Source organism: Lagenorhynchus albirostris, chromosome 15, assembly GCF_949774975.1.
Source record: "Lagenorhynchus albirostris chromosome 15, mLagAlb1.1, whole genome shotgun sequence".
Taxonomy (NCBI): Eukaryota; Metazoa; Chordata; class Mammalia; order Artiodactyla; family Delphinidae; genus Lagenorhynchus; species Lagenorhynchus albirostris.
The window spans coordinates 36824929-36851919 of NC_083109.1; the positions used below are offsets into that span (position 1 = coordinate 36824929).

Sequence of the window (26991 nt, forward strand, 5' to 3'; positions counted from 1 at the left end):
GTCTAGTTCTAAGGACACAGGCACCTCAGTCTTTTTAGAGAGATGTTATATTTTTAATCAAGTAAATGTTTTAATTACTAACAGGCCTCCTACCTCCTACCCTCCCACAGGACCTGCTCAGGAATTTCTCACGGGTCTCCTATGAAACATGGAGCAGCAGCTTACTCCTTTGGAGTTCTGATTATAAGGACTGAAAAACACTTGGTAGGAACTCTTATATATATATATATATTTTTTTCTGAGCCACAATAGTAGCCAAATAGCCAAATATAAAGCAGGTCTGCTTTGCCTTATATTTGAAAGTCTGCAAGAAGAGGGAATAAGTGAAGAATTAAGCAATCTATCCCCTCCCTCCCTCATTCCTCCCATCCTCTTCCTATTCCTCCACTTAACCTACAGTTTTGGTGGCCACTGGGACCTCTCATGGGTTTTATTGGCAAATGCAGGTGAACCCCTAAAACTAAATATGCCAATATAATGGAAAAAATACTGAACTGGGAGAAACTGCAGACCTAGATTCTTGTTCTTCTTTTGCAACCAACCAACTGTGAAACCTTAAGTGTGACATATGACTTTCTGGACCTCACTTTCCCCTTCTGTGAAATGAGTAGGCAAGGGATGCTGGTGGTTATATTAAATCTCAAATGCCTCTAGAGATTAGGCTAATGGGAAAAATTAATGAAGTGGGCTGGGCAGAGCCTGTCCCTTGTAATGGGGCAGCTTTTACCTCTAGCCAATTCTATTTCCAATGCTATGTGAAAATGTGGGCCCAGGGATAACAGGTTGTCCCATTTTTCATAAGAGAAATCTGAGACCCAAAAGCTGAGAATTCTAAGTGAAATATCTTGATTTTTCAGACGTTGAAAATGACTATTGGGTGACTAAACATGTCAATGGGCCAAATACAGCTCCATGACTGAAAGGTTAAAGCCTCTGGACACAATTTTCTCGATGACCATGACCTAAAACAGCTCCCAACAATAAGCATTCAAATATGCCATACACACAAAATCATATTGACCCTGAATAGCCAAAGCAATCCTGAGAAAAAAAGAACAAAACTGGAGGCATCTCATTTCCTGATTGCAAACTATATTACAAAGCTATAGTAATCAAAACAGTATAGTTTTGGCACAAAAACACACTTAGATCAGTGGAACAGAATAGAGAGCCCAGAAATAAACCACACATATATGGTCAATTAATTTTTGACAGAGGAGACAAGAATATACAATGGGGAAAGGATAGTCTCTTCAATAAATAGTTCTGGGAAAACTGAATAGCCATGTGTAAAAGAATGAAACTGGACCCCTATCTTAAACCATACACAAAAATCAACTCAAATGGATTAAAGACTTGAATATAAGACCTGAAACCATAAAGTTCCTAGAAGAAAACATAGGAGTAAGCTGTTTGACATTGCTCTTGGCAATGGTCTGTTTTTTAGACTTGGCATTAAAAGCAAAGGCAACAAAAGCAAAAATAAACAAGTAGGATTAAATTAAACTAAAAAAAACTTCTGCTCAGCAAAGAAAACCACCAACAAAATGAAAAAGCAACTTACAGAACAGGAGAAAATACTTGCAAATCACATATTTGACAAGGAGTTAATATCCAAAGTATACTGGGAAATAATAGTGAGGAATTCAGTAGTAAAAAAAATGCCATATTATCTAATTTAAAAACGAGCAAAGGACCTGAATAGACATTTTTCTGAAGAAAACATACAAATGGCCAACAGGTATATAAAAAGGTGCTCAACATCACTAATCATCAGGAAAATGCAAACCAGAACCACAGTGAGATACCACCTCACACCTGTTAGGATAGCTATTATTAAATAGGTAAGAGATAACAAATTCTGGCAAAGATGTGGAGAAAAGAGAACCCTTGTACACTGGTCATGGGAATGTACACTGGTACAGCCACAATGGAAAACAGTAAGGAAGTTTCTCAAGAAGTTAAAAATAGAATTACTACATGATCTGGCAATCCCACTTCTGGGTATATATCCAAAGGAAACAAAATCATTATCTGAAAGAGATATCTGTACTCCCATGCCCATTGCAGCATTATTAGCAAAGATATGGTATGGAAACAGCCTATGTGTCCATCAATGAATGAATGGATAAGAAAATGTGAATCAAAGAAAAAAAATATATATATATACACACACAAAGGAATATTACTCAGCCTTAAAAGAGAATGAAATCCTGTCATTTGCAATAACATGGAAGAAGCTGAAGGGCTTCATGCTAAGTGAAATAAGCTAGATAGAGAATGACAAATACTATAAATGGCATCATTTGTATGTAGAATCTTAAAAAAACAAAGGAAGAAGTCAAACTCATAGAAACAGAGAGTAGAAAAGTGGTTGCCAGGGTCTAGGAGATGGGGAAAAGGAAGAAGTTGGTTAAAGGTTACAAACTTTCAGCTATAAGGTCTGAGGATCGAATGTATAACATGGTGACTATAGTTGATAACACTATATTGTAGAAATCTGCTGAGCAAGTAGAACCTAAATGTTCTCACACATGAACAAAAAAGGTAAACATGTGAGGTGATGAATGTCTTAACTCAGTGAGGGAAATCCTTTCACAATGTATATCAGTTCATCATCTTGTACACTTTAAATGTCTTATAATTTTGTCAATTATACCTCAGTTAAGCTGAAAAAAATCACATTCTTTATCCCTAAAGTAACCACTGATGTTCAAAAACCAGAGAATGTAACTAGATTCAGCTACAGTATGTATTAATTTGCTTAGCTCACTCTAGAACTATTAAGAGGTTCCTTTGGTTGAGTGATGTGCACAGTAAATCGAATAAATGATCTCATGCATCATGACACATGCATATGGCTTCTTATAACTTTGTCTTTTGGTTAGTTAGACAGACTTATTTCCAACCATTCCCCCGGCAAGAACATAGGAAGAAAAGGCAGCCATGATACCCTGATCATGGGGATTCAAATAAATAACACAGTGAGATGGAAAACATTCTCAATATTTAAATTTTAACTGGCAGTACATATTTCACGTCTTTATTTCCTCAAGATTCATTTTTAAGTTTATATATTGGGAACTAAAGTGATAACTTTTTGCTTTTTCGAAAGTATGGCTTAGTATGACTAAGTATGGCTTAGTCACTCCCAGCATGTCCCTAAAAGACTTCAACATCTTACATTGGGTTTATGAGAAATAATGAGCAAAGGAAAAATACTGGGTGTTGGCAATCAATCAAACAGATGATGCAGGCAGGCTTGCCTTCCAGGGTTTGCTATGCAGCCCATCAAGCAGTTGAAGGGACAGTATTTGGTGAAAGGTCCACGATCACGCTTCAAGAAGTCAAGTCTCCCTCAACTGGTCTGAGACCTCTGAAATCTAGAGCCCACTGCCAGACGTCCCATTTTCACTTTGCTGTACAGGGGAGGCAGCAAAAACATTTCTAATTTACTCCGGGAAAATAAACCCCTGGCACAGTTTCCAAGGTATTTTTGCAAAGTCAGTAACTCCTCCAACAGCCGTTCCCAAACTCTGGGATATCACGGACCAGCCACATTTCAAAGCAAATTTGCTGCAGCTAACATTAGAAAGAAAAATTATCAAGAGAGGAATTACAATAAGACAAAAAAACAATAAAAAGCACACCAAAGAAGGCCCAGCAACCAGATTCCATCTATTATCCCAAAGTTTCATACGAAAAAACAATGACATTTGAATACTAAACTAGTAGAAAGAACATACTCTCAAAATGCAGGACCATCTCTTGAGTTGAACACAATTAACTTTATTAAAAACTTACCACGTTATCCTGACCTTTTTCCCCCTGTCCACAGTTCCACATAACCATTACTGGAATGCATGAACCACTGTTATTCTACCTAATGATCTACAACTGTATACTCCTTAACACAGGACTTAGTGCCATGTGAGCACATAACATTTAACATTAGTATATCAGAATATCTTTCAAATACATAATTTTTTTGGCTTTTAACCAGAAAGCTTGTAGGAGCTCCTAAAATGCTTTGATTTTAATGAATAAATGTGCCTTGCCCTAAATTCTCTGCCCTTGGGGCTCGTGGGTGGAAATCAGGTAGAATTTTGATAGAGATTCTCAGTTATAGACAAATCAGCACTCTAGAATCTGTATAAGAAGGTCATGGGAGCACACCTTTGTGGAGACCCCACACACCAGAAGGAAGGAGGTGGTAGACGTTACCTTTGGAATGCACATTGTGGGCTCGGACAAGCGAGGGTAGGTGTAGGAGCTGTAGGAGTGTCCTTGAGGGTGGGTTTTAAATGCACTTGCTCCGAAGGGCATCATGGGTTCCTGGAGCCCGGAGCCTGACCGTGACCTCTGCCGCATGGCGGGCTGAGGGCTTGTCTGACTCACGTATGATGACTTTGGCCTCCTGTCATAGTCATCCAGGCTGGGTCCCCACTCACTTTCGCTGTACGCCAGGCTCTCCTTGGAGCACCCACTGGTCCCTGCAGTTCTAGAAGGCGTGAATTGGAACGGATAATCCAGAGGGGAGCTGCTTGAGGCTCGCTGGTACCCCCACTTGAGGTCACTGTACTCACTGGGTTTGCTCAGTGAGTCCAAGTGTGTGTGATAATCAACAGGAAACCTGGCTCTGTTGGATTGCAAAGGTTTCATCTCAGAGTAGTAGGCTTCCCCATGTTGCATTTTCATTACGTGCCCATTTTGCTTGGCCGAGTGGCTGCCTTTATAAAATGGGTCCAAATCATCTCCATAGAGACTCTTTTCTTTGTACTTTTCCGTCGCATAGTCAGCAGTGGTATCAGATTCGCTGGAATACTGTGAGAAGGTGAGGAATCCATTTTCTTCCCGATGGCCTTGACCATGGCTAGAGGCTCCCTGGTCTGGGGTGGGCGGGCTTTCCTTCCTTAGGGAGTTGGAGCGGGTCACAGAGATGTTGTCAAAATCCTCCAGAAGGCCATTGATGGACGTTTCCTTGCAGGGTTTGTTTCCTCTAACGATTGTCTGGGAATAAGAAAGGGAACACTGTTTAAAGAAAACATTTAATGCTTTCAAATTGATGGAAGAATCCCACCCCGAATCCATCCAATTTAAACCACAGAGGAAAATAGGCCCCAGGAACAGTTCATTAAAAAAGATAAAAGAAAAAAAAGTCTGTTGGTTGATTTGACTGGTGAAATAAATCAAATATAAACAATAATCTCAAACTGCAAATTCTTCCTTACCTATCTCAATAGAGAGATCAAACATCAAAAAACCATTTAGAAGACTATATATAGGACATCATTGTCTTATTTGCCAGTTCATTGTTCCTCCACTTAATAATAAACCCTAGCTATCCAACAATAAACTGATGACTATAATTTTAAGTCTATGACTCTTTTGTTATAAAAGGTGTATTTATTTTTTATTTATATTTTACATTCGTCTTCCAGATTATTTGCAAAATCAAAAACCTTGGTACTCGAATAGTAACATACTCAGAAAGAGGTGCACATTTTTATACCTTTTTATGGAAGACACATAGTAATTGAAGTTATCAGATTTTATAGAAGAGGAAGAAACTTTCTGAGCTGTAAATAGGGAACCGCATGAAGATTACTTGCATGATTTAATTTGTGATCAAATGTGATGTTCTTATTAAGTATATAAATGTAATGCTTTCTTGGCCACACGTCTGCGTATCATCAGTATCATCACTGCTGAATTTTGGATAGCTTGGTAATGATGTGATTGTACCCGAATCTTAGTGACAAATTGCCAAGCCCAAATGTTCCCTTTAATGAGCCTAAATAACACTGGAATGAATAACACTGGAATGAATAACAGAAAGAAATCAGAAACTACTTACAAAACCAGTCAGCTGCACCTTGACAATAACAAGGTTTGCAATAAAATATGACGGGGGGGTGGATAAAAGAACAAAGTGTGACTGCAGACTTTGGGATTTCAAGAGAAAAACACCTTTGACAAAGTAGCAAGGAGTTCAAAGCTATCTCAGTTAGAACAATAGATTTCAAACTGGAAGAAAAAGTCAAAGTTGTCCTAGAGCATATGTTTTTACAGATCAGTGCTTCTCCAACTATCCGTAGTGAAAGACAGGTTTGGTCTTTCTTCCCCCCCAATCAGTCCTGGACTAAAGCCTTTGGTCTCCACCCTTTTCTTGTAAATAAACGTTTAAGTATGGAGTACTTTCAGATTAACAGAGAATCTGCAAAGAGAGTTTTCATATATCCCTCACCTAGTTCCCTGATTGTTAACATCTTGCATTACTATTAACTAAACTCCACAGTTTATGTAGATTTCATTAGTTTTTTTCCTAGTGTTCCAGGGTCCCATCCAGGATACCTCATTACCTTTATTTGTCATGTCTCCTTAGACCTGAGACAGTTTCTCAGACTTTCCTTGTTTTTGATGACCTTGACAATTTTACCGGTCAGGCATTCTGCAGAATGTCCCTCAATTGGGTGTGTCTGAAGTTTTTCTTATGGTTAAATTGGGGTTATTGGTTTGTGAGGAGGAAGATCACAGAGTAATATACCAATTTCATTACATCATATCCAGGGTACACATGGCTCATCACTGATGATGTTGCCCTTGATCACCTGGCCAAGGTAATGGTTGCCTGGTTTCCACACTGTAAAGTTACATTCCCCTCCCTTCCCTCCCGCTTTCCACATTTCACTCTTTGGAAGCAAGTCACTAAGTGCAGCCCATACTCAAGGGGTGTCAAGTCAATATCTACCTTTCTGAGAGGGTATATCTACATAAAGTACTTGGAATTCTTCTCCACAGGAGACTAGGCAAGTCTCCCTATTTATTTATTCAATCATTTATTTGAATCAGTAGGGATGGAATCATGGATATTTACTTGTTTTATACTCTGGGTTATAATTCAATACAGGCATACTTCATTTTATTGTGCTTCACTTTATTGCTCTTTAAAGATAATCTTTTGTCTTTTGCTTTTTTTTTTTTTTAACAAATTGAAGGTCTGTGACAACCCTGCCTCAAGAAAATCTATTGGCACCGTTTTTCTAACAGCATTTGCTCATTTCTTGCCTTTGTGTAATTCCTGGTAATTCTCAAAATATTTCAAACCCTCCACCAGTAAAAAAGTTTACAACTCGCTGAAGCCTCAGATGATGGCTAGCATTTTTCAGCAATAAAGTGTTTTAAAATTAAGGTATGTACATTTTTTTAGACATAATGCTACTGTACACTTAACAGACTACAGTATAGCATAAACATAATTTTATATGTACTGGGAAACCAACAAATGTGTGTGTGTCTCAATTTATTGGGGTATTTGCTTTACTGCAGTGATCTGAAGCTGAACTCGCAATATATCTGAGGTTTGCCTGTACTATGTTGTTTTGTTGCTCAAATTGTTCCAGCTTTGGTTATTAAGAGTTCTTTCAGATCGGTTGCTGTGTCCCTATGACAAGACTCCACTCTTTTATTTTTTGAGCATTTGCTTACTTTCTGGCACTATAAGGTGCTCCAGGCTCATCTTGTATTTTCACTGTCCTTGCCCTAAAATCGGCCATTTCTCCAAGGAGCCTTGGTTCCATTTACTGGAGAATGATATTAGAAACCAATATCTGGGTGCTGGGTATGCACATTGCTACTGGGGCGTCATTGTTTCCAAGCCTCTCTCAGTAAACAGAGCTATGAAATATGCATATGTAAAGTCACCCATGTACACACACATCTATAATTCTATAAATCCAGCTCTATCTATATTAAACTAAACCTGAATTCAGACGGATATCTCTGAATCTAATCTAGTACCACATGGTTCATTCTAGCTTTCCCCCTTACTTGTCTGTAATCCCCACTCTCCCAACAGTGAAAAACCTGGATTCCATCATCTGCTGTTCATTTACCTATTCAATCCCCATAGATATGCATAGCAGTTTCAGAATTATGAACCCACACCACTATGGGAAACAACTTTGCCAACTAGAGTATAGTGTTTATGTGCAGGGTTTTTTTTTTTTTTTACTTTAGTCTTACAGTTTCCATTCAAATCACTGTTTTTAACAGTTACTTAGGTTGGTGTCTTTTTTCCTCACACCCCTTTCAAGGAGGTTATGTCATACACGTGTAATAATAGATTCTTTTGTCACACTCTGCATTCCATCTTGGGATGCTCTGATCTCCTGGTTGACATTTTTTTTAATTGCATATATTAGTTCACTTTTGGTGCTGGAAAGTTCAATGGGAATTGACAAATGCAAAGCATCATGTATTCACCACTGGCAGTGCCATACAGACTAGTTCTACCCTCTCTCTCCTCAAATCTCCTGACCTTCCCCTAGTCAGACACTACCCCTCCCCAAACCCTGTTTTTCATCCTTACAGTTTTGCCTTTTCCAGGATATCACGTGAACAGAGCCACACATTCTGAAGTGTGGTGAAGACTTTAACAGATCTCACCATTTTGGAACATCTTCTAAAGCATCGTGATCTTACCATGAAGCTCCAAGCCTTGGAGTTATTGATGAATAAAAGCTGAGTAGCATGGAAATTAAGGTATGGTTGCAGACATTTGAAAAGAAGAACATTTTATCTACAGTGAAAACAAACAAACAAAACTCCAAGAACTGAAAGCACAGTCTTTTAGCATTTTCAAATGCTAAAAAGGAGCTCCAAAAAATGCATTTGAAAATGTTTACTGAAGGTGTACATGAATCCCTCTTAAAGGAAACTTTTCTCTCTTTCAATGAAAACTATTAAATCAGTGTTAACAAGAAGGGGCTTACAAAATGTCAACCTTAAAAATAAATTGTTGACCCACCCTCCAAAAATTTTTTAAAAAGAAGGGTATAATAACCTTATGTAATCAGAAAAAACAGTTAAACTAGAACCGAGGCAATATGTGTTTCCGTGACACAGGTTTCACTTTAAGGAATCCTAAGAGGCAAAGTGATGATAATGAAATCCAAACATACAGAATTCTAAAACACGGTTTAATCAGGCTTCAAAAGGTAAGAACCGCAATTTATTACTGTCAGGATGTGATGTTTATTAAAGCAAGATTGTGCAGTTTTGTAGAGATCAATAATACAATAATTGCAAGAGTACCAGTAAATTTCACACAGAAGAACAGCCGGGCATTAAAAATCAATGCAACCCAATCTACTTGAGTTTAGTGCTGTGGTTCTCATTGTCTCTGCTCTGTGCCTCGACCAGCTCAGCACTGGCCCTGGCTCCTGGTGACAGAGGCCATATTTCATGGTGCTCCTTCCTCAGGCTGCTGGCCCGTGATAAGCTATAATGGATATGTGCCTAAGAACAGCTGTCTCCCCTTGTTCCCGGGAAGAGATGAAAAAGTGCCTCTGCTCTCACAAACTGTATTAACCTTGACAATAATAAAGTGTGTAATTAACAGCTTTGCCCTAATAAAACCTTGCATTTCTTTTCCAAAACAATGTCTTCTATCCTCCTCAAGAATGTGTTTCATTTTGTCTTTCTGGTAAACACTTCTCTGGAGGTCAATAAGCCAAACAGTCCCCTGACTCAAGAATAAGCCAGGACCTCTCAGAAAATAATCGACTTTTAAGCACTCCATCTAAATTCTTACCCTCTTTGCAGAGAACCAATTCCCTGTTTTTATTAAGGAATGTGGCTAGAAACACCTGAGTACATAATCACACCAAAAAGACCTGATACACTTGGATTTATATGGGAAGAAATGTTGCTTTTTTTAACATCAAAAGAACTCAGACCTTCTATTTTCTTTCAGTTTTCTACATACACTTTTTTGTTGTTGTTGTCTTTTTTTTTTCATTTTTTTAAATCTCTTAAAAAAATTTTTTAACATCTTTATTGGAGTATAATTGCTCCTTTGGTAACCACAGGGGGTGGGGCTAATTGAGTGAGTAGTTGAGAATCACATATTCCTGCAAAACATGAGAATTATGGGCAGGGTATCTCAGAGCAGAGGGGGTGGTGAGGGTTTCTAACCATGAAAACCCTTTAAAATAAATTATGCAATAATCTTAATCACGTGTAGAATCCAAATAAGCCAATTCCTTTGCTAAAAATATTATTATGTTCTGCACAAATTATTTAAAAAAGTAGAATGCATCTAAGGAAGGTTCTGTGAATTTTGTGGAGATCAAGATTTCCTCATTAAGGTAATTGGAAAATGTTCCATTGTTGGCCATTTTCTCTGCCTTTGAAAGCACAATGAATCTGACACATTTACTCATCAGTTCCATACAAGGATAACCCCTGAAGGTGACTATTTATTGTTAACTTGGATAAGCAAATGTGTAGTTTATAGCCCTGGTTCTTGCTGCTTGCAATGTGGGGCAGCTGGGCTGTAGTCAACTGAAGTCAGTTTGCCCAGAGTTAATAGTCAGAAGGGCTTTATGTTTGTATTTAAAGTCAATCTGAGACTATGAGTACCATAATTGGGAATTTAACTGTTACCTGCTTGCCGTTTTTTGCTTCTGGTGTCTAGGTAGCAATGAAATGTATGGAGGTATCTCTGCTCAGTAATTTATCCATTTAATTAAACCAAAAATCATTTCTAGGTGCAGGGAGCACTCTGAGATGAATGAGACAATATCCCGCTCTCCATGTGCTATATTCGTATCTTAGCCTGGCTTCCTCAAAAGCAGAGCTGAGACAATGGCTTGCATGTGAATAGTTCATTTTGGAAAGTGAGGTCAAGGAACAGCGGGAAACAGGGAAGGGGGAAGGAAATTCGGGGGCACATCATCAAGCTGGTTGTCTGTGGACAATTAGGGGTCAATTCTCAGAACTGAAGATTCAAGGGAATGAAGATGCAAATATTCCCATCTCCTCTGTCAGAATGGCTGAGAGGACCCCCCCATGCATGCCACCAGGTGGCAGTAAAAAAAATCACCAGGTCCAAAAGCAGAGTGGTGCAACCGAGGTGACAGCAGGCTGCCTCAGCAACGGCTGGAGGTAAAAAGGTTGACCTAAAAGATGTGCAATGGGACACAAGAAGTATCCAGTACACCTGTTTTAGACATACATTTCACAATAAAAAATTTAAAATGAAGTAAGGCAGGGTCCCCTGCTCACAAACCAATGGGTGTGAATATTGGTATTCTCAGTTAATGTGGTAGATATGCACCAAAGATGTGCGCTCCCTTTCCATAGGGCAACCTTATTGCTGTCAAGCTGTTCTCAGCCAGGGACCATGTTTCCCAGCACCCTTTTCATCTAAATGGACCATCAGACCAACTCTCACCCAAGGACCATGAGTAGGTTGTGATGTGTGTCCTTCCAGGCCAGTTACAAAGAAATGTCTTTTCTTCTCTTTATTCTCTTGTCTACCAGCTGGATGGAGAAGATCTAGCAGGATACTCTCAGAAATTGCTAGGAGATGCTGGAGCCATGTGATGGAATCTGCATTGCTCGATGACCATGTGCAATGCCGTGCTCTGGACAGGAACATCCACATTGGATACTGAGTAAGAAATAGACTCCTATTTTGTTGAGCTTATTTACTGAGGTGCATGGGTTAATACGTTATAGCAGCTGGAAGGAATTACCTTAACTCACGAATCATACTGATGACTATAGTGAGTCTGGAATTATAAAGCATTCCTGGAATAAAAGAGAGTACGGAGAGACAGAATTTCACTGGTTTCTCTATCAAGTGTGTCCAGGCTACATAGAGAATAGACTTGGGGGTGCCAGGCGGACGGGGTGGGGAGGTGGAGGGAAGGATGTATTGGGAGTTTGGGGTTAACAGATGCAACTTATTATATATAGAATAGATAAACAACAAGGTCCTACTGCATGGCACAGGGAACTATATTCAACGTCCTGTGATAAACCATAATGGAAAAGAATATAAAAAAGAATGTATATTTATGTATAACTGAATCACTTTGCTGTATAGCAGACATTAACACAACACTGCAAATCAACTATACTTCAGAAAAAAAAAAAATGTGTCCAGGGTAATCCCCCATCAATGGCCATGGAGCCAAGGTCACCCACACCAGCTCCAGGGATGCCAACTCTGAGTTATGAACCAGACATGCACTGATAATGAACTGCAGCACCTGGAGCCCAAGATGGAGCACTGAGAGCTGTGACTGGAACTACTTATCTTAGCTTGATGCTTGGGTACCAAGAAGAGCTGACCACACATGAAGAAGTGTTTCATTTTTCAGTATTTCAGGATGAGATACAAACTCACATGGATAGCGAAAGAAGGCATCTTCATTAGAGTGTATCACACAAGGGTCAATCCTATAGTTTGATATTAGTCCCTGTGATAGATTGCTTGCAAAATGGGCACCACTAATCCCCTCCCGATGCGATGTGACATTGTAGTTCTTCACATTGGGAGGTGGTGAAGTCTACGTCCCCACCCTTGAATTTGGGATGGCCATATGGCTTGCTGAGACAAAAGAGGGTGGCAGAAGTGACATGATACTAATTCTTAGTCTGGGCTGCAGGAAGCCCTGCTCTCTCTGTTCCCTGCCTTTCCCAGGTGAACCAGCTTGGACTGGCCGTCTGGAGGATCAGAGATGAGCCATCCCTGCTGAGGCCATCCTAGACCAGCCAGCCCCAATTCATCGATGTGCCCCTTTCCTCCACACTGGCCAGAGTAGGGAGATGCAGAAGAAAGGAGGCACGAAAGCTGGGAGCTGGGCCCATTTATGCTAGGGCAGGTGGACCAGACTGCAGAAGGGGGAAAGGCCTGCGTGCCTGTGGGTAGGGAATGCTAACCCTTGATGTGGCTACAGAAAGGGGCATTTATATGAGTGGAAACTCACTAGAGATGAGTCTGGGAAAACTGGTTTCTCTTAAATGGTGCTACTCATGAAGCCCCCATCGTCTGCTTTTGCCCACAAAGGATGAATTGGCATGGAGTCCAAACAGGGGTGTGGTCAAAGCTTATCTTTGAGTGGGTTTTAGGTTTTTTTAATGGCAAAATTATTTGAAATTGACATAGCCTTATGGTTATAATTTTGGTTCCATTTATATGGACTCTAAAAAAAACAGGCAAAATGGGCCTTTTAATATTTATGCAGAGTTTCCTATTATCACTTAAGATTTCTTAAGGAAGTCATTAGATATCAGGTTGCTTCAACAAATTTAGGGTACTTGTGAGGTAAGGCATCTATCCCTTTCTACTCTAAGATTTTGTTTTTATTCCATATTTTAAAAGTCCTGAAAGATTGAGATGTTTAAATATATCAAGAAATTTTCAAATGTGGTGACTGGGAAATGTAAAATTAAATATGTGTTTTGCATTATATTTTGATTGGACAGCATTGAGGTAGAACGGGGGTTGGCACACAATGACCCATGGGCTAAATCTAGCCTGTCTTTGTAAACAACATCTTACTGGCAACAGCCACATCCATCTGTGTAGCTACAGTATGTGGCTGCTTTTGCACCACAACTGGCAGAGTTAAGTAGTTGCAACAGAGACCACATGGCCCTCAAAATGTAAAATATTTACTAACAAGCCCTTTACATAAAATGTTTGCATAAAATCTACAGTCTCACTAGTTGGACGGGAACATTTTGGGGGGAAAACTGTTCTAGTATTTGATTCATGTGCCACAACAAAAAAGAAGAAAGACTCCCAGCAAGTTGGGTGTGTGGTTTCAGAGGGATGTGGTCACTTGGCACCAAAGGACCACTCTCAGCTTATGGACAATCTATGGTTCTGTGGCAGAAGGGACATGAAGCACAGGTCTCCCCACTCCTGAAGCAATTCAGTTTGTGGGCCAAGTCAATCCACTAGAATAAGAAACCACACCCTGTTCTCGAAGGAATTTTCAAGCGACAGTAGAGAAGCAAGTTGGCTGAGTTTTGCTGGGTGTTGAGCTCAACCTTAGGCATCGCAGATGAGATGGGCATATGCAAGAGTTGAGCACTCCACACCCCCATATAGGATGTGAGCTTTAAATAATTTGTGAGATGATTGAAATGCCTGCCATCATTCCATGCACTTGTTTAAAAGAGCTTCCAGTCACTAACATTGACTTAAACAGTCACTGTGTGCCAAGACAATTAGAAGTGTTTTTCCCATATTTAATCCTTACAACAAGACTCTGAGATAGGGGCTTTATTACCCCTTTGTACAAGGGAAGGAAATAAGACTCAGAGAGGCCAAGTCACTTGCCCGATGTCACTCAGCTGGTAGGTGCAGGGTTTGAAAGGAAGGCCCACTCTTAACTATTACAAATACTGTTTCTCCATATATATGGAAATCACAGCACCTCTGTCAGCACAGGCAACTCTACCCTCTGAAGGGGTAGAAAAGACAGCAAAAGCAGCAGGACAAGCTGTATCATTTTGTGATACAATGAAGGGAATGTAAGCAAACACCATGGCAGCAAAAATAAAATATTTCCAGAAACAAAACTTTCCTAAGACAGGATGTTTAAAACTCAGAATTATGGGAACTGGGGAAAAACAAGTTGATTGCTCTTTGGAATAATTAGCCCTTGCAGCAACTTCAAAATTCTGTCACTGTAACAAAAGAAGTATCTTGTTACATCGCATTTGCTCAAGATTCTGACATTTAAAAATTTAATAACTAACAAAATGTGTAGTATATGCATTGATTACCACTCTCCCCCTGTAAAGACAAACCAACTGAGTCTTGAAATATTGCTAATATGCAATGCTAAATGTCAACATTTTTTGCTTTCTCTGATAGGCTATATAAGGAAGCACAAGGTATGTTTATTTTAAATTTGGTCAACAGAATTTTACCTTTGAGTGTCCAAAATTTTGTTATTTTTTTAACCCGACATTTTAAGCAATCTTAACAAACATAAAAATGATTTCTTCAAGGCATAATAAATGTTAAGAAACTTGTTAATCTGTAAATAAAACTGCTAGGTGGTTAAATGACATTTAAAGTATAAAGTTAGTATTAAAATAATGTACTTAATATTTCAGAAATGGACTGGTCTTAGATGCCAAACAAAAAATATGCCCCTGTGGGGAAAAAGTGGAGAAAGCTGGGCTCCACATTTTCCAAATATTTCAGAAATATACAAAGTATTCCTAGTTATTAGGAATATTTAATTATTTATTAAATAATAATATTGTTATTAATAGTTATTAACCCATTTCTTTTTGGTGATCAAAGTCAGAATAATCATTACCTCCAGGGGAAGGATGTTCATTGGCAAGAAGCCCAAGGGAACAAGGGAACTTTCTGGGTGATGAAAAGTTTCTATATTTTGATCTGGGTTGTGGTCACACTAATATATATATGTAAATATTCAGGGCTTCCCTGGTGGCACAGTGGTTGAGAGTCTGCCTGCCAATGCAGGGGATACGGGTTCGTGCCCCGGTCTGGGAAGATCCCACATGCTGCGGAGCGGCTGGGCCCATGAGCCATGGCCGCTGAGCCTGCGCATACGGAGCCTGTGCTCCGCAACGGGATAGGCCACAACAGTGAGAGGCCCGCGTACCACAAAAAAGAAACAGCCATCCAAAGCAGAAAAGGGAAAATGATTGATTCATAGCACAAAGGGAAGCTCTGGGGTATTATGTTCCTAGAACATGTTCTGTGACTTAATGCTGGAGCACGTTTATCCTATTATGACTGTTCAAACATCCCAGAGGGCAAGTTTATGGCTGGAATGAAGGAGTCCAAAAAGAGTTTACTGGATAATCTTGTTCATGCACTCAGGGATACTAACAGAACAGCAAGAGCCCTTGCACCAGCACAGAGAGAAAACCCACTATTCTCCCTTTAGGCAGATGGCAGCTTCCTGGCCAAATTTAAAGAGGGGGTGATTTTACAACTCCCCTTCCCTAAGTTATATCTTAGATTAAGCTGGGATACACACAACACCCACACATGAACCCCAGAAGAGACTCAAACAATATTATCTTTCCTTCTTCCAAAGCCATATTCCATCAATTGTGTTTCATGTGATGACAACAGATTTAACAAAAAGACACTACAAGAAACAGATGAAATCCAGTCCTGCTTTTGCCTTAGGAACTTTCTCCAAGACATGGTTCATAATGTCATTGTGTCCTCACTGAAAGACCTCATGAAACACTTATTTACAAATTGGAGTTAGCAAGCTTGGCTTTCCTGTAGGAAAGACTGTTTCTCTCATTTCCTGTCTCTGTTGCAAAAAAACAATTTTGCAACTCTTTTAACTCGACTCCCAGGGGGCTTGGGAAAAAAATCAAATTTATACACTATTGATTATGTTCATGTGTGAGGTTTTCACATTTGTGTCTTTTATTATTCTTTTTTCTCTTCCATGATTTATATTTTTCAGTCCTCAATCTTGTATTTATAATTTGACAAACATTTCTTATGGGGGATTTCATTGTACATAAGTGCCAATCCTTTTGGGGAACAAAATAGGTTTAAAAAATTCCCTTCAATACCAGTTCCAGTATTTAAACTTCTTCCCTTGTTAGGACATTTAAATAATTCTCAGCAATTTATAAATCCCTTAATCCTACATCCAACACAGGACACTGGAGTAAAGTCATCAGTTAGGGTCTTTTGAAGGTTGGGTGTACTTATTAAGAAAATACTAGCTCATTGCTTGGAGGGAAAACCTAATCAAAAACTGCTAACATCTTTAGCACATTAGAGAGACTACAGATGTAATAGGGAAGAACAAATCTGACTTCATATTGGATCTGTTTCTCTAACTTTAACCTTTGTATCCTGTCTCTTTTGCTACAAATTAAGAATGTTGTCAATAGCCTGAAATACACAGGATAGCCCATTCTCAAGGCTCTGACCTTTAAAGATATAACACTTTTCCAGTCACATAGAGATAAAAATGTTGCGGAACAGAGAATATCATTTGTCTTGTTGGGGGTTTACAGGAATATTATGACCTGACCTACCTTGACAGCTGCAAGAACAAAGGATTCAGACACCAAGAAGTTTGCACCAACCAACCACACCCCGTTCTGCTTTAATATAAAAGAAGCCTGAATTCTAACTTGGATAAAATGGTGCTTTGGGACGCTAGTCCACTATCTTCTCAGTCTACTGCCTTTCCGAATAAAGTCACTATTCCTTGCTCCGACCACTTGTCTCTCGATTAGCCTGTGTGCAGTGCAGCAGTATGAGGTTGGACTCAATAACAGAGAAGTGGTGGCTTGAGAAGCTTTTAAAAATCCTTATTCCCAGATTGTACCCAAGAACAAAGAAATAAGGATCTCTGGGGTAGAGCCCTGGCATCAGTATTTCTAAACTTCTCCCAGTGATTCCAGTGAGTAGCCAAGGTTGAAACCCAGTGTCCCAATGCAATACATCTCAAGCTCTACCCTATACGCAAATGCCCAGGGCATCCTGTAAGTTTGCAGGCTCTAGTTCAGCAGGTCTGATGTGGGGCATGAATTTCTAAGTTTCTAACAAGCTCTTGGGTGAGGCTGATGGTCTGAAGGACAACTTTAAGGTGCAAAGTCCTAAAGAACAGATCAAGTTCCTTGAATAACTGAGCTGGGGTCTGTACAGTCTAAGGAAAATGAGATCGCCACTGTGTCCTAGAGAGAGCACAGGATTATGAGTTCAGCAATCTGGGTTCTAGTCCAAGTTTGGTCATTGGTAACTATGAAGCCTTTGTCAAGCTGCTTTAACTTACTGGGTCTGTGGTTCCCGTTTGTGCTGAGATCTGCCTGGCTCCCTTCCAGCTCCAAAATTCTGTTGTTTTGAAGACTCTCCACATTCCAGCTGCTCCAAGGAGTTACAGCTCCTACAAAGTGCCAAGTTTGCAAAGGAGCTGGCTTGACTGAAAAATAATCTGACAGGTGCTTAATGTCTGGGAGAGAAAATTATGTGTGTTAACTGGAGTTTGTATATACTTTCCTACACTTTTAAATTCCTAGAACAGACACTGACCTTCTATTGTAAACAGCTCCTAAGTTAGATACATGAGCCCATCCTGCCTCAAACCATTTGGTGCCTTGACATGTTCTGTATTAACAATATCAAACTGTGGTAGGTTGATGCAAAAATGGTGCCAATTTTCCTCTCCTGTCTGTATCCAGGTCCATTCCAATGTGACTCTGCAGCTCCTCCTATCAGAAGATGGTGTCTGTTTTTCTTCCCCTTTGGCCACATGACTTTCTCTGGTCAATAGAATGCAGTCAAAGTGATGTCATACCTATCCAAGCCTACATCTCTAGAGGCTGTGCAGCTTTGGACCCTGCCCACTTGCCATGAGAAAAAGCCTAAGTTAGCCTGATGAACAATGAGGGACTCATAGAGCAAAGATGGGTGAGCCCAGCTGAGGCCATCCTAGACCAGCCAGCCTCCAACCCACTCAGCAGCTGACTCTAGATGCCTGATTGAGCCCAGATGAGACCAGAAGACCTGCCAGCTGAGCATACCTCAAACTGCCAACTTGTGGAATTGTGAAGAACAACAAATGCTTATTGTTTTCAGCTCTTAAAATCATAGTAAAATACAAAATTTACCATTTTAACCATATTTAAGTGTATAATTCAGTGGCATTAGTTACATTCATGTTGTTGGGCAACCATTGCCACTATGCATTTCCAGAACTTTTTCATCATCCCAAATAGAAACTGTGCCCATTAAAAAAATAACTCCCCATCTGCCTCCCCTGAGGCTCTGGTAACCTCAAATCTACTTTCTTTCTCCACAAATTTTGCCTATTCTTTGTGTCTCACATGAGTGGAATCATACAGTATTTGTGTCTGGCTTATTTCACTTAGCATAATGATTTCAAGGCTCATGTTGTAGCATATATTTGAATTTCATTCCTTTTTAAGGCTGAATAATACCCTATTATATGTATATACCACATTTTGTTTATCCATCTATCTATTGATGGATCAATTTTTGGCTTTTGACTAATGCTGTTATGAACATCAGTGTACAAATATCTGAGCCCCTACTTTGAATTCTTTGGGGCTATGTAACAATAAGAATTGCCGTTTCATATGGTAAGTCTATGTTTAACTATTGGGGAACCACCAAACTGTTTTCCACAGCAGCTACATCATTTTACATTCTCACTAGCAATGCATGAGGGTTCCAATTTCTCCACATCCTTGGAACTTTTTACTTTCCATTTTTATTTATTAGAAAAAAAATTATAATAACCATCCTAATGAATGTGAAGTGGTATTTCATTGTGGTTTTGATTTGCATTTTCCCCAGTGATGACCAGTGATGTTGAACATTTTTTCATGCACCATTTGTATATCTTCTTTGTAGAATGCCTATTCAAGTCCTTTGCCCATTTTTAAACTGTTTTGTTGTTGTTGAGTTGGAGCTCTTTTTATATTCTGGATATTAATTCCTTAGTAGGCAAATGCTTTGAAAATATTTTCTCACATTTGTGTCTTGTGTTTTCACTCTCTTGATAGTGTCTTTTTACGTACAGGATTTTGAAGAAATCCAGTTTATTGACTTTTTGCTTTTGGTGCCTGTGCTTTTGGTGTCATATCCAAGGAATCACTGCCAAACACAAAGTCATAAAGCTTTTCCACTATGCTTTCTCCTAAGTGTTTTATAGTTTTAGCTCTTATGTGTATGTCATTGATTCATTTTGAGTTAATTTCCGTATATGGTATAAGGTAAGCCTCCAACTTCATTCTTTTGCATGTGGATACCCAGTTTTCTCAGTACCATTTGTTAAAAAGATTGCTCTTTCCCCATCCAATGGTCTTGACACCCTTATCAAAAATCATTTGACCAAAAATGTGAGGGTTGTTTCTGGGTTCTATATTCCTTCCATTGGTTTAGATGTGTATTCTCATGCCAGCACCATACTTTGGTTTTTATTATTGTAATAGTTTTCTTATTGTTTTGAAATCACTAAGTGTGAGTTCCCCAACTTTGTTCTTTAAGAATGTTTGGTTATTTGGGGGTCCCTTGAGATTCCATATGAGTTTCAGGATGGGTTTTTCTATTTCTGCAAGAAACGTTGCTGAGGTTTATATAGGGATTGCACTGATCTGTAGATCACTTTGTGTAGTACTGTCATCTTAACAATATTAAGTCTTCTAATCCATTAACACAGGATGTCTTTCCATTTATTTATGTCTTCTTTAATTTCTTTCAGGAATACTTTGTAGTTTTCAGCGTGTTTTAAGCTCTTTGGTTTTGGAGTGCTTTGTTACACAACCTTATTTGTGATAATAGATGACTTTATTGAGAAAGCTCCCAGCAAGAGATTAGCCTTACTCATTTGTAAAACAGGTTGTCAGGGAAACTGCATATCCCCTGTCCTCATGTTTCCATGACAGGTCTTCCACTGAAATAATGCTTTTATTCTCTTGCCTCCCGCTACTCACTTGTCTGCATGTGACAGGGAGTGTGGCTTATCTGATGGAGGGGAAAGGAGAAGGGTTAGGGCATGTGCATGGCTTGAGGACCCTTCTCTTTATTTTTCTGGACAGTCTTCCTGTCTGCATGGCTTGGGTATTCTTCTACTTCCATGTGTCAAGGACCCAGAACTTCTTGTCCAGAGGTCAGCAATCCCATTCTGATGCCATAATGGTAGGTGATGAGTGTATGTTGAAGTGATCTTCCCTCACCTGGGTCAATATCAGCTTTGCAGAGCGCTTTCTTATACTTAAACTGGAGGGTGTGGTGGAGGTGTGTATTATATGAGGCCTCATTAGTAAGTGGGGCTTCACAATCATAAAGCTGATATCTGGATTTCAATCTCTTTCCCACAGCATAAACAACAAGATGTCCCCATTGCCCTAACCTCATGTGCAATTATAATTATTTGAATTGGTCCTGGAAATGAGAAGAGGCCACACAGGAGAATTCAGGAATTGAAGGAGGAAAGTGCTGCTGGTGGGATGGTGGAGAGAAGAGATCAGGAGAGAAAAAGAGTCCAAAGGGAAAGGGCAGATCTGTTACAATCAAGGTACCCTTTATTAATCACTCACTATGTGCTATCCTCCATCTATTGTTTTTAATCTTCCCAGCAGCTCTAGGAGGCAAGTATTACTATGCCTCATGTTACAAATGACCAAAGAGAAGTTATCAAGGTTTGAAGCTTGTTAATGGTTTTAATAGATGAAATATTGTTTTAATTCTTCACCCCCCTCCCCATAATGATTATAAATTCAACCCTTTGTACATGACTTTTTAGTGCCTCTCAGCAGAGTATGTGGAATATATATATCCCCGACCCATTGACTTTGAGCTTAGCCATGGGTCTTGCTTTGGCCATTGAAGTGTTAGTGAATAGACACAAGCAGAGGCTTTCATGTGCTTCCATGGTTTGGCTTGGTTCCTTGAGCTCTTGCCATCTTCCCTGAAAAGAACCTGACTTGGGCACTTGCTCATCCAAGAATATACCAAGAGGCATCCAAAACAGACTTGAACCCGACCTAAACCCTGAAGCCAACTTCAGCTGTCCTGAAGCAGGGTGACCTTACCAACCTGCAGACCCAAGAGTAAGAAAAATAAGTGTCTGTACTTATAAGCCATTACATTTTGGGGGTTGTTTGTTAGGCAGCATTTTTGAAACCATAGTTGACTAATACAGTGGTGAAGTCACGATTAAATTCCAGGACTGTCTGAATTCAAAGCCTTTGCTCCGAACCTCCCTAATATACAACCTAGCGAATCACGTTGCCCATGGCTAGCCCCATTATATGCAGGTGGAGCAGAGCCCCTTGGTGTCTGGGATGTGCTTAGTACAGATGCTCACATGCCACGGATTAACCATCCTTATAGATAAAGCTTCAGGCTGATTTGTCAGTCAGTTCCTCAGAATCTAAAGATTTCTTTTGCACTTCTTTAATCATTTTGCACTGCAGGACTTTTCCATGCTACACTGTAAGCTAGTAAAAAGCTTGGTTTACACGCAACATTTGACAGAGCTGAGATTTCAGAGCTGCTCCAGATCAAACATGACCACAGCATCTGAGCAAAATTACCGAAAGGACCCACTTTATCCACCAAAGTTTGTTTTCCTCTCAGGGAATAATTTGAACTTAATCCAAGGAATTCCTCACCTTGCATGAATTGATATGTAATACAGCTTTTGCAGGCAAAAATAGCCATGTACTTAATCTAGTCTTTAACCAGAAAACAATACACCAAAATAAAAAACAAAAAGCAAGCAAGCAAATGAACAAAAGAAAAATAACATGTACAATCAGTCATGCACTTTAGTTCCTATTCCTCTAAATCACAGATGGTTGAGACAGAGGAGTCTTTAATGGGAAAGCCAAGTTGATTTATTTTAACCCATTTGGTCTTGGCACAGAACCCAGGAAGCTGGATGGGACCACTTTCAACATAGAAGCATCACAAAACATAGCAGGCTGGTAGGTATAGTTGCCTGGAGAGGAAAGATCACAGTTGCCTCTAGATACAAAAATAGCCAAAATCCCTACTAGCTACCTGGCCAATGACATGATGGCTTTCTGGGTAGATGGAACACTTAGGGAGGGATGCCCTCTGGCCTCTCCCAGAAGTGCCTCTAGGTGGGGAGGGAGGACAGGTAAGCAGCAGCCAGCTTTACGTGGTGGTGAGAGGCGGCCATCCATTTCTCCATTTCTATCCACTCCTTCTCCTCTGTTCTTCCTCCCGTTTCTGCAAATCCCTTCCCCTTATGCCACTTCATTCCCCAAAGGCTTCAAGTTCTGCCCTACTTTAATCAGAGAATCAGTACCTCCTGGTACTTGAGGGTTTCTGTCTCCCCCTAGCTGGTCTCCAATTCACACAGGGCTTCTGCCCCAGAGGAGAATTCAGGAGTGTCTTCCCACATTGTTCACTGTGAGTAGCCAATGTCCCTTCTGCATATTGGTCGGCTCACACCCTCTGGAGCCGCAGGCCATGACCGTCCTCCAAGACCCTGTCTCTAAACAGCTTCTGGATTCCAGTTTTTCTAGATTTTCTAGTGCTTTTAATGTGTTACACACTGTTTAAAGTTTTCTCTCTCTCTCCCTCCCTCCACCTCTCTCTGTTCCTCTACCTATTTAATCTTCATAATAACTCTATGAGGTCTGTACTACTATTATCGCCACTTTACAGATGACAGATGTAGAACTGAGGCCTGACCCAGTAAGTAGGAAAGCTGTGTACTTGAACCCAGGCCTTCCAGCCAGCACATCCACATGGCTAAAAAAAAAAAATGATTATCTTTTGGGATTTATGTTAAGGGCTTTACATATATTTTCAAATTTAATCCACTCAACAACGCTGTAAGATTGGCAGAATTATTATCATCCTATGACATGAGAAAAGAGGGGTATGGAGGTTAGCTGACTCAGTCATGGTCACACAGCCTGTTTAAGTGGAGGAATCAAGGTTTGAAGCTAGGTTGCTTTAGATCCAAAAGCTTTTGCTCTTAAAGAGTTTTAAATCCCTATTCAAAATGGTTGCCTCCAAACTTGGGAAACTGCCCCTTTGTCACCCACATACCAACACCAGCCTTTCTCCTCTCTCCTTATACTCTGGAGGGAAGAGAAAGATACCTGATTGTCTTGACACTATTTTCTTCCCTCAGAGGGGCCACTGAATGCTGAAACCAAGCATCCTGTGGGAGGGAGGGAAAAACCCAGGAGTTGTATAAGCAACCATGGGTGTTACCTGGGATGTTACCCTATTCAGAGGCATTTGGTACCCCATCAGGGAACTGCAGAGAGAACAGGTATCCTAATCTGGGTTCTTCTGAAAGCAGACCCTAACAAAGGTCTTTAGTTCTTTATATGGGAGAAGATTCCAGGAATCCATGGAGAGACTGAGGAAAGGGCAAAGGAAATCCAAAATGGGTGCATGAATGAGCTGCTTACCACTGTGGGTGACTGGGGCTCAGTCCTGTAGTGGCCCCTGTAGGGATGCGTGCAGAATGCATGTCACAATGATCCCCCTAAGTGACAGGGCAGCAAAGTGTGTCTACCAGGGCCAGTCTCTACCTAATGTTCTGGATGTTCTGTAGGTGTTTGGGGAACAAATGAAGGAATAAGAGACCCCCAATCTGGATGGTGACCTGGGGGGGACAGTAATGACAACTGTATAGGATGGCACAGATGAGAGTAAATCTCATAATGTTGAGTGAAGGAAGTTAGGCACGTTATCAAATGTCTACAAATAATAAATGCTGGAGAGGGTGTGGAGAAGAGGGAACCCTCCTACACTGTTGGTGGGAATGTAAGCTGGTGCAGCCACTGTGGAGAACAGTATGGAGGTTCCTTAAACAACTAAAAACAGAGCTACCATACGATCCAGCAATCCCACGCCTGGGCATATTTCCATTGACAGATGAATGGATAAAGAAGATGTGGTATATATATATACACATACACACACATATATATAATGGAGTACTACTCAGCCATAAAAAGAGTGAAACAATGCCATTTACAGCAACATGGATGGACCTAAGATTATCACACTAAGTGAAATAAATCAGACAGAGAAAAATGAAGATCATATGCTATCATTTATATGTGGAATCTAAAAATATGATACAAATGAACTTATTTACAAAACAGAAATAGACTCACATAGTAAACAAACTTACGGTTACCAAAGGCGAAAGGCAGGGGCCGGGCGGATAAATTGGAAATTTGGGATTAACAGATACACACTACTATATCTAAAACAGATAAATAACAAGGGCCTACTGTATAGCACAGGGAACCATATTCTATATCTTGTAATAACCTATAATGGAAAAAAACCTGAAAAAGAATATATATTTATATATATATATGCACACCTATATATAAAACCGAATCACTTTGCTGTACACCTGAAACACCATACTTCAATTTAAAAATAAGTCCAAAAAAATTAGGCACAAGAGAGAAGATCCTGTACAATTCCATTAAAGTCAAGTCCCCAAACTGGCAAAATTTTTGGTGGTCTGTGGTTACCTTTGGGTGTGACTGAGAATGGAAGGGGGCACAGGGTTGGCATCTGTTGGGGTAGGGGGTAGGTGCTAGAATATGATGATTCTAGTGTGTCCCTTTGTTAAAATGTGTTGGGCTGTTCATTTATAATTTGTGCACTTTTCTGAATAAATGTTAAACATCAAGACTTTTTTTTAAAAAGTGGAAGTGGGTGAGTGTAGGCTTGGCTTTTAAGCATTTCTAGGGCTTGCGTCCTCACCGAATGAGAAATACAGAGACACCCAGAGTTAATTTCCCTCTATGTGTATTGCAAAAAATACTTAAGAAAGCCAAGCATTTTTAGAAAAGCAACTAACGTTTAGGATCAAAACACCTTTTGCTGATGGCTGTTTTAAGAATGAAGGACCATATTTCATCTTCTCAAATGACCTCTCCCTCCAATACTTACTACTAATTGCAAAGAAGAAAAGAGTAACCTTACAGTGGAGAACCCTGGCACACCCCACCTTCGTCTAGTGAGTCCCACCAGCAACGGGACACATTGAAATTGACCAGATGCAACAGGAAGACCCAGGATCACTTCTCTGATAGGGTTGCAAAGGTATATCACCTGAATCCCATTACGAGGAAGTGGCAGACAAAACCAAATCAAGGGACGTTCTATAAAATTAGTTGCCTAGGTCACGAAGAAGTGTCAAGGTCAAGAAAGATAAAGTAAGGTGGAGGACCTAGTCTAGACTCAATGAGATTAAAGAGATGTGACAACTAAATGCAACATTTCATCATGTCATTTTCTCTTTTCTTTTTTTTTTTTTTTGTTTGGCCGCACCGTGGGGCTTGTGGAATCTTAGCTCCCTGACCAGGGATTGAACCCGGGCTTCGGCAGTGAAAGTGTCAAGTCCTAACCACTGGACCGCCAGGGAATTCCCCCACAACAGGTGATTTTCAACTAGATCCTTTTGCTATAAAGGCTGTTGCTGGGACACTGGAGAACCTTACTGGGGCCTGAGGATTAAATGGCTGTAAAGTCTCGGTGTTAATGTCCTGATGTAGACGGCATGTGGCTATTTAGAAGATGCTCTTTTTCAGTAGGAAAAACACACTATGGGATTTGGAGGTGGCGGAGCACTGGGTTGACAACTGACTCTCAACAGATTCGGAACAGAGTTCTTGACATGGTGCTTATGACCTCTGTATAAATTTGAGACTATTTCAAACGAAAGTGAAAAGTAAAGGAATTTCCATGAATGCTTTAGCCAAGAGGATTCCCGATCTCAGAGGACAGCCACACAGTCCAAGAACACGAGGTGCAAGCGCTCCTTCCTGGAGTGGATTTAAGGTGATCAGCGAGCCTCAGTTCTTTCTATGCCGGACAAGGTGATCAGATACCCTTGATCCTGTGTAATGTCTTCTTACTTGATTTTCAATCTTGTTTTCAAAACCAGAGGGAAATATTTTAAATATCAAATATCTTCTCTGCAAAATTTGACAGGGTATTTTTTTTAAAGAAAAATTCCTGTGTAATGTGCACATATTCTCATATTTAAATAAAATTAATAGGAAGACTCTAAAATGAATTAATTTAAAATGAATTAATTTATAGGAAGCTGCTGAAACACGATTTGAATCATTTAGATTAAATCTGCTTTTCTGGACGGGTCCACTTCCACCGTGTTCTATTATCAGTGGTAGATTGGCCTTGACAACCCTAATAAATTAAACTGTCCAGCTGCTGCTCCATCATCGGATGCCACTGGTAACAGAAATGAGACTGAAAGAGGAGAAAGGGAAATGAGGCTATTCATTGTGATGAAGAATAAAGCAAAGCATCTCCCAAATGAGCAAATTAATGATGCCTCTTCACCAAGTGATGGTCTTTATCTGGAAGGTATGAATTCAACCCCCCTCCCAGGACCAGAGAAGGGCTTCCCTTTATAGCCAGACACCGGGCTTTGGGTAACAGGGAACTGATGACCTGCTGGTGTGTGTGTGTGTGTGTGTGTGTGTGTGTGTGTGTGTGTGTATGTGTGTGTAGAGCATTCTCAATGTGGTCTCTTTTTTTTTAAACAGAGAACAGGAGTATTTATTTATTATAAAATCTATTTATTTATTTATTTATTTTGGGCTGTGTTGGGTCTTCGTTTCTGTGCAAGGGCTTTCTCTAGTTGCGGC

General features: G+C 40.0%; 1 protein-coding gene across 1 annotated transcript in view; it reads right to left on the bottom strand.

Annotated features, from left to right (window-relative positions):
- Positions 1 to 26991, bottom strand: part of PAK5 (p21 (RAC1) activated kinase 5) — a 96816-nt gene that overhangs the window by 39826 nt on the left and 29999 nt on the right. Inside the window, exon 2 of the mRNA XM_060123260.1 lies at positions 4225 to 5010. Coding sequence (XP_059979243.1) covers positions 4225 to 5010 — 786 coding nt within the window. The remainder of the gene's footprint in view (positions 1 to 4224; positions 5011 to 26991) is intronic.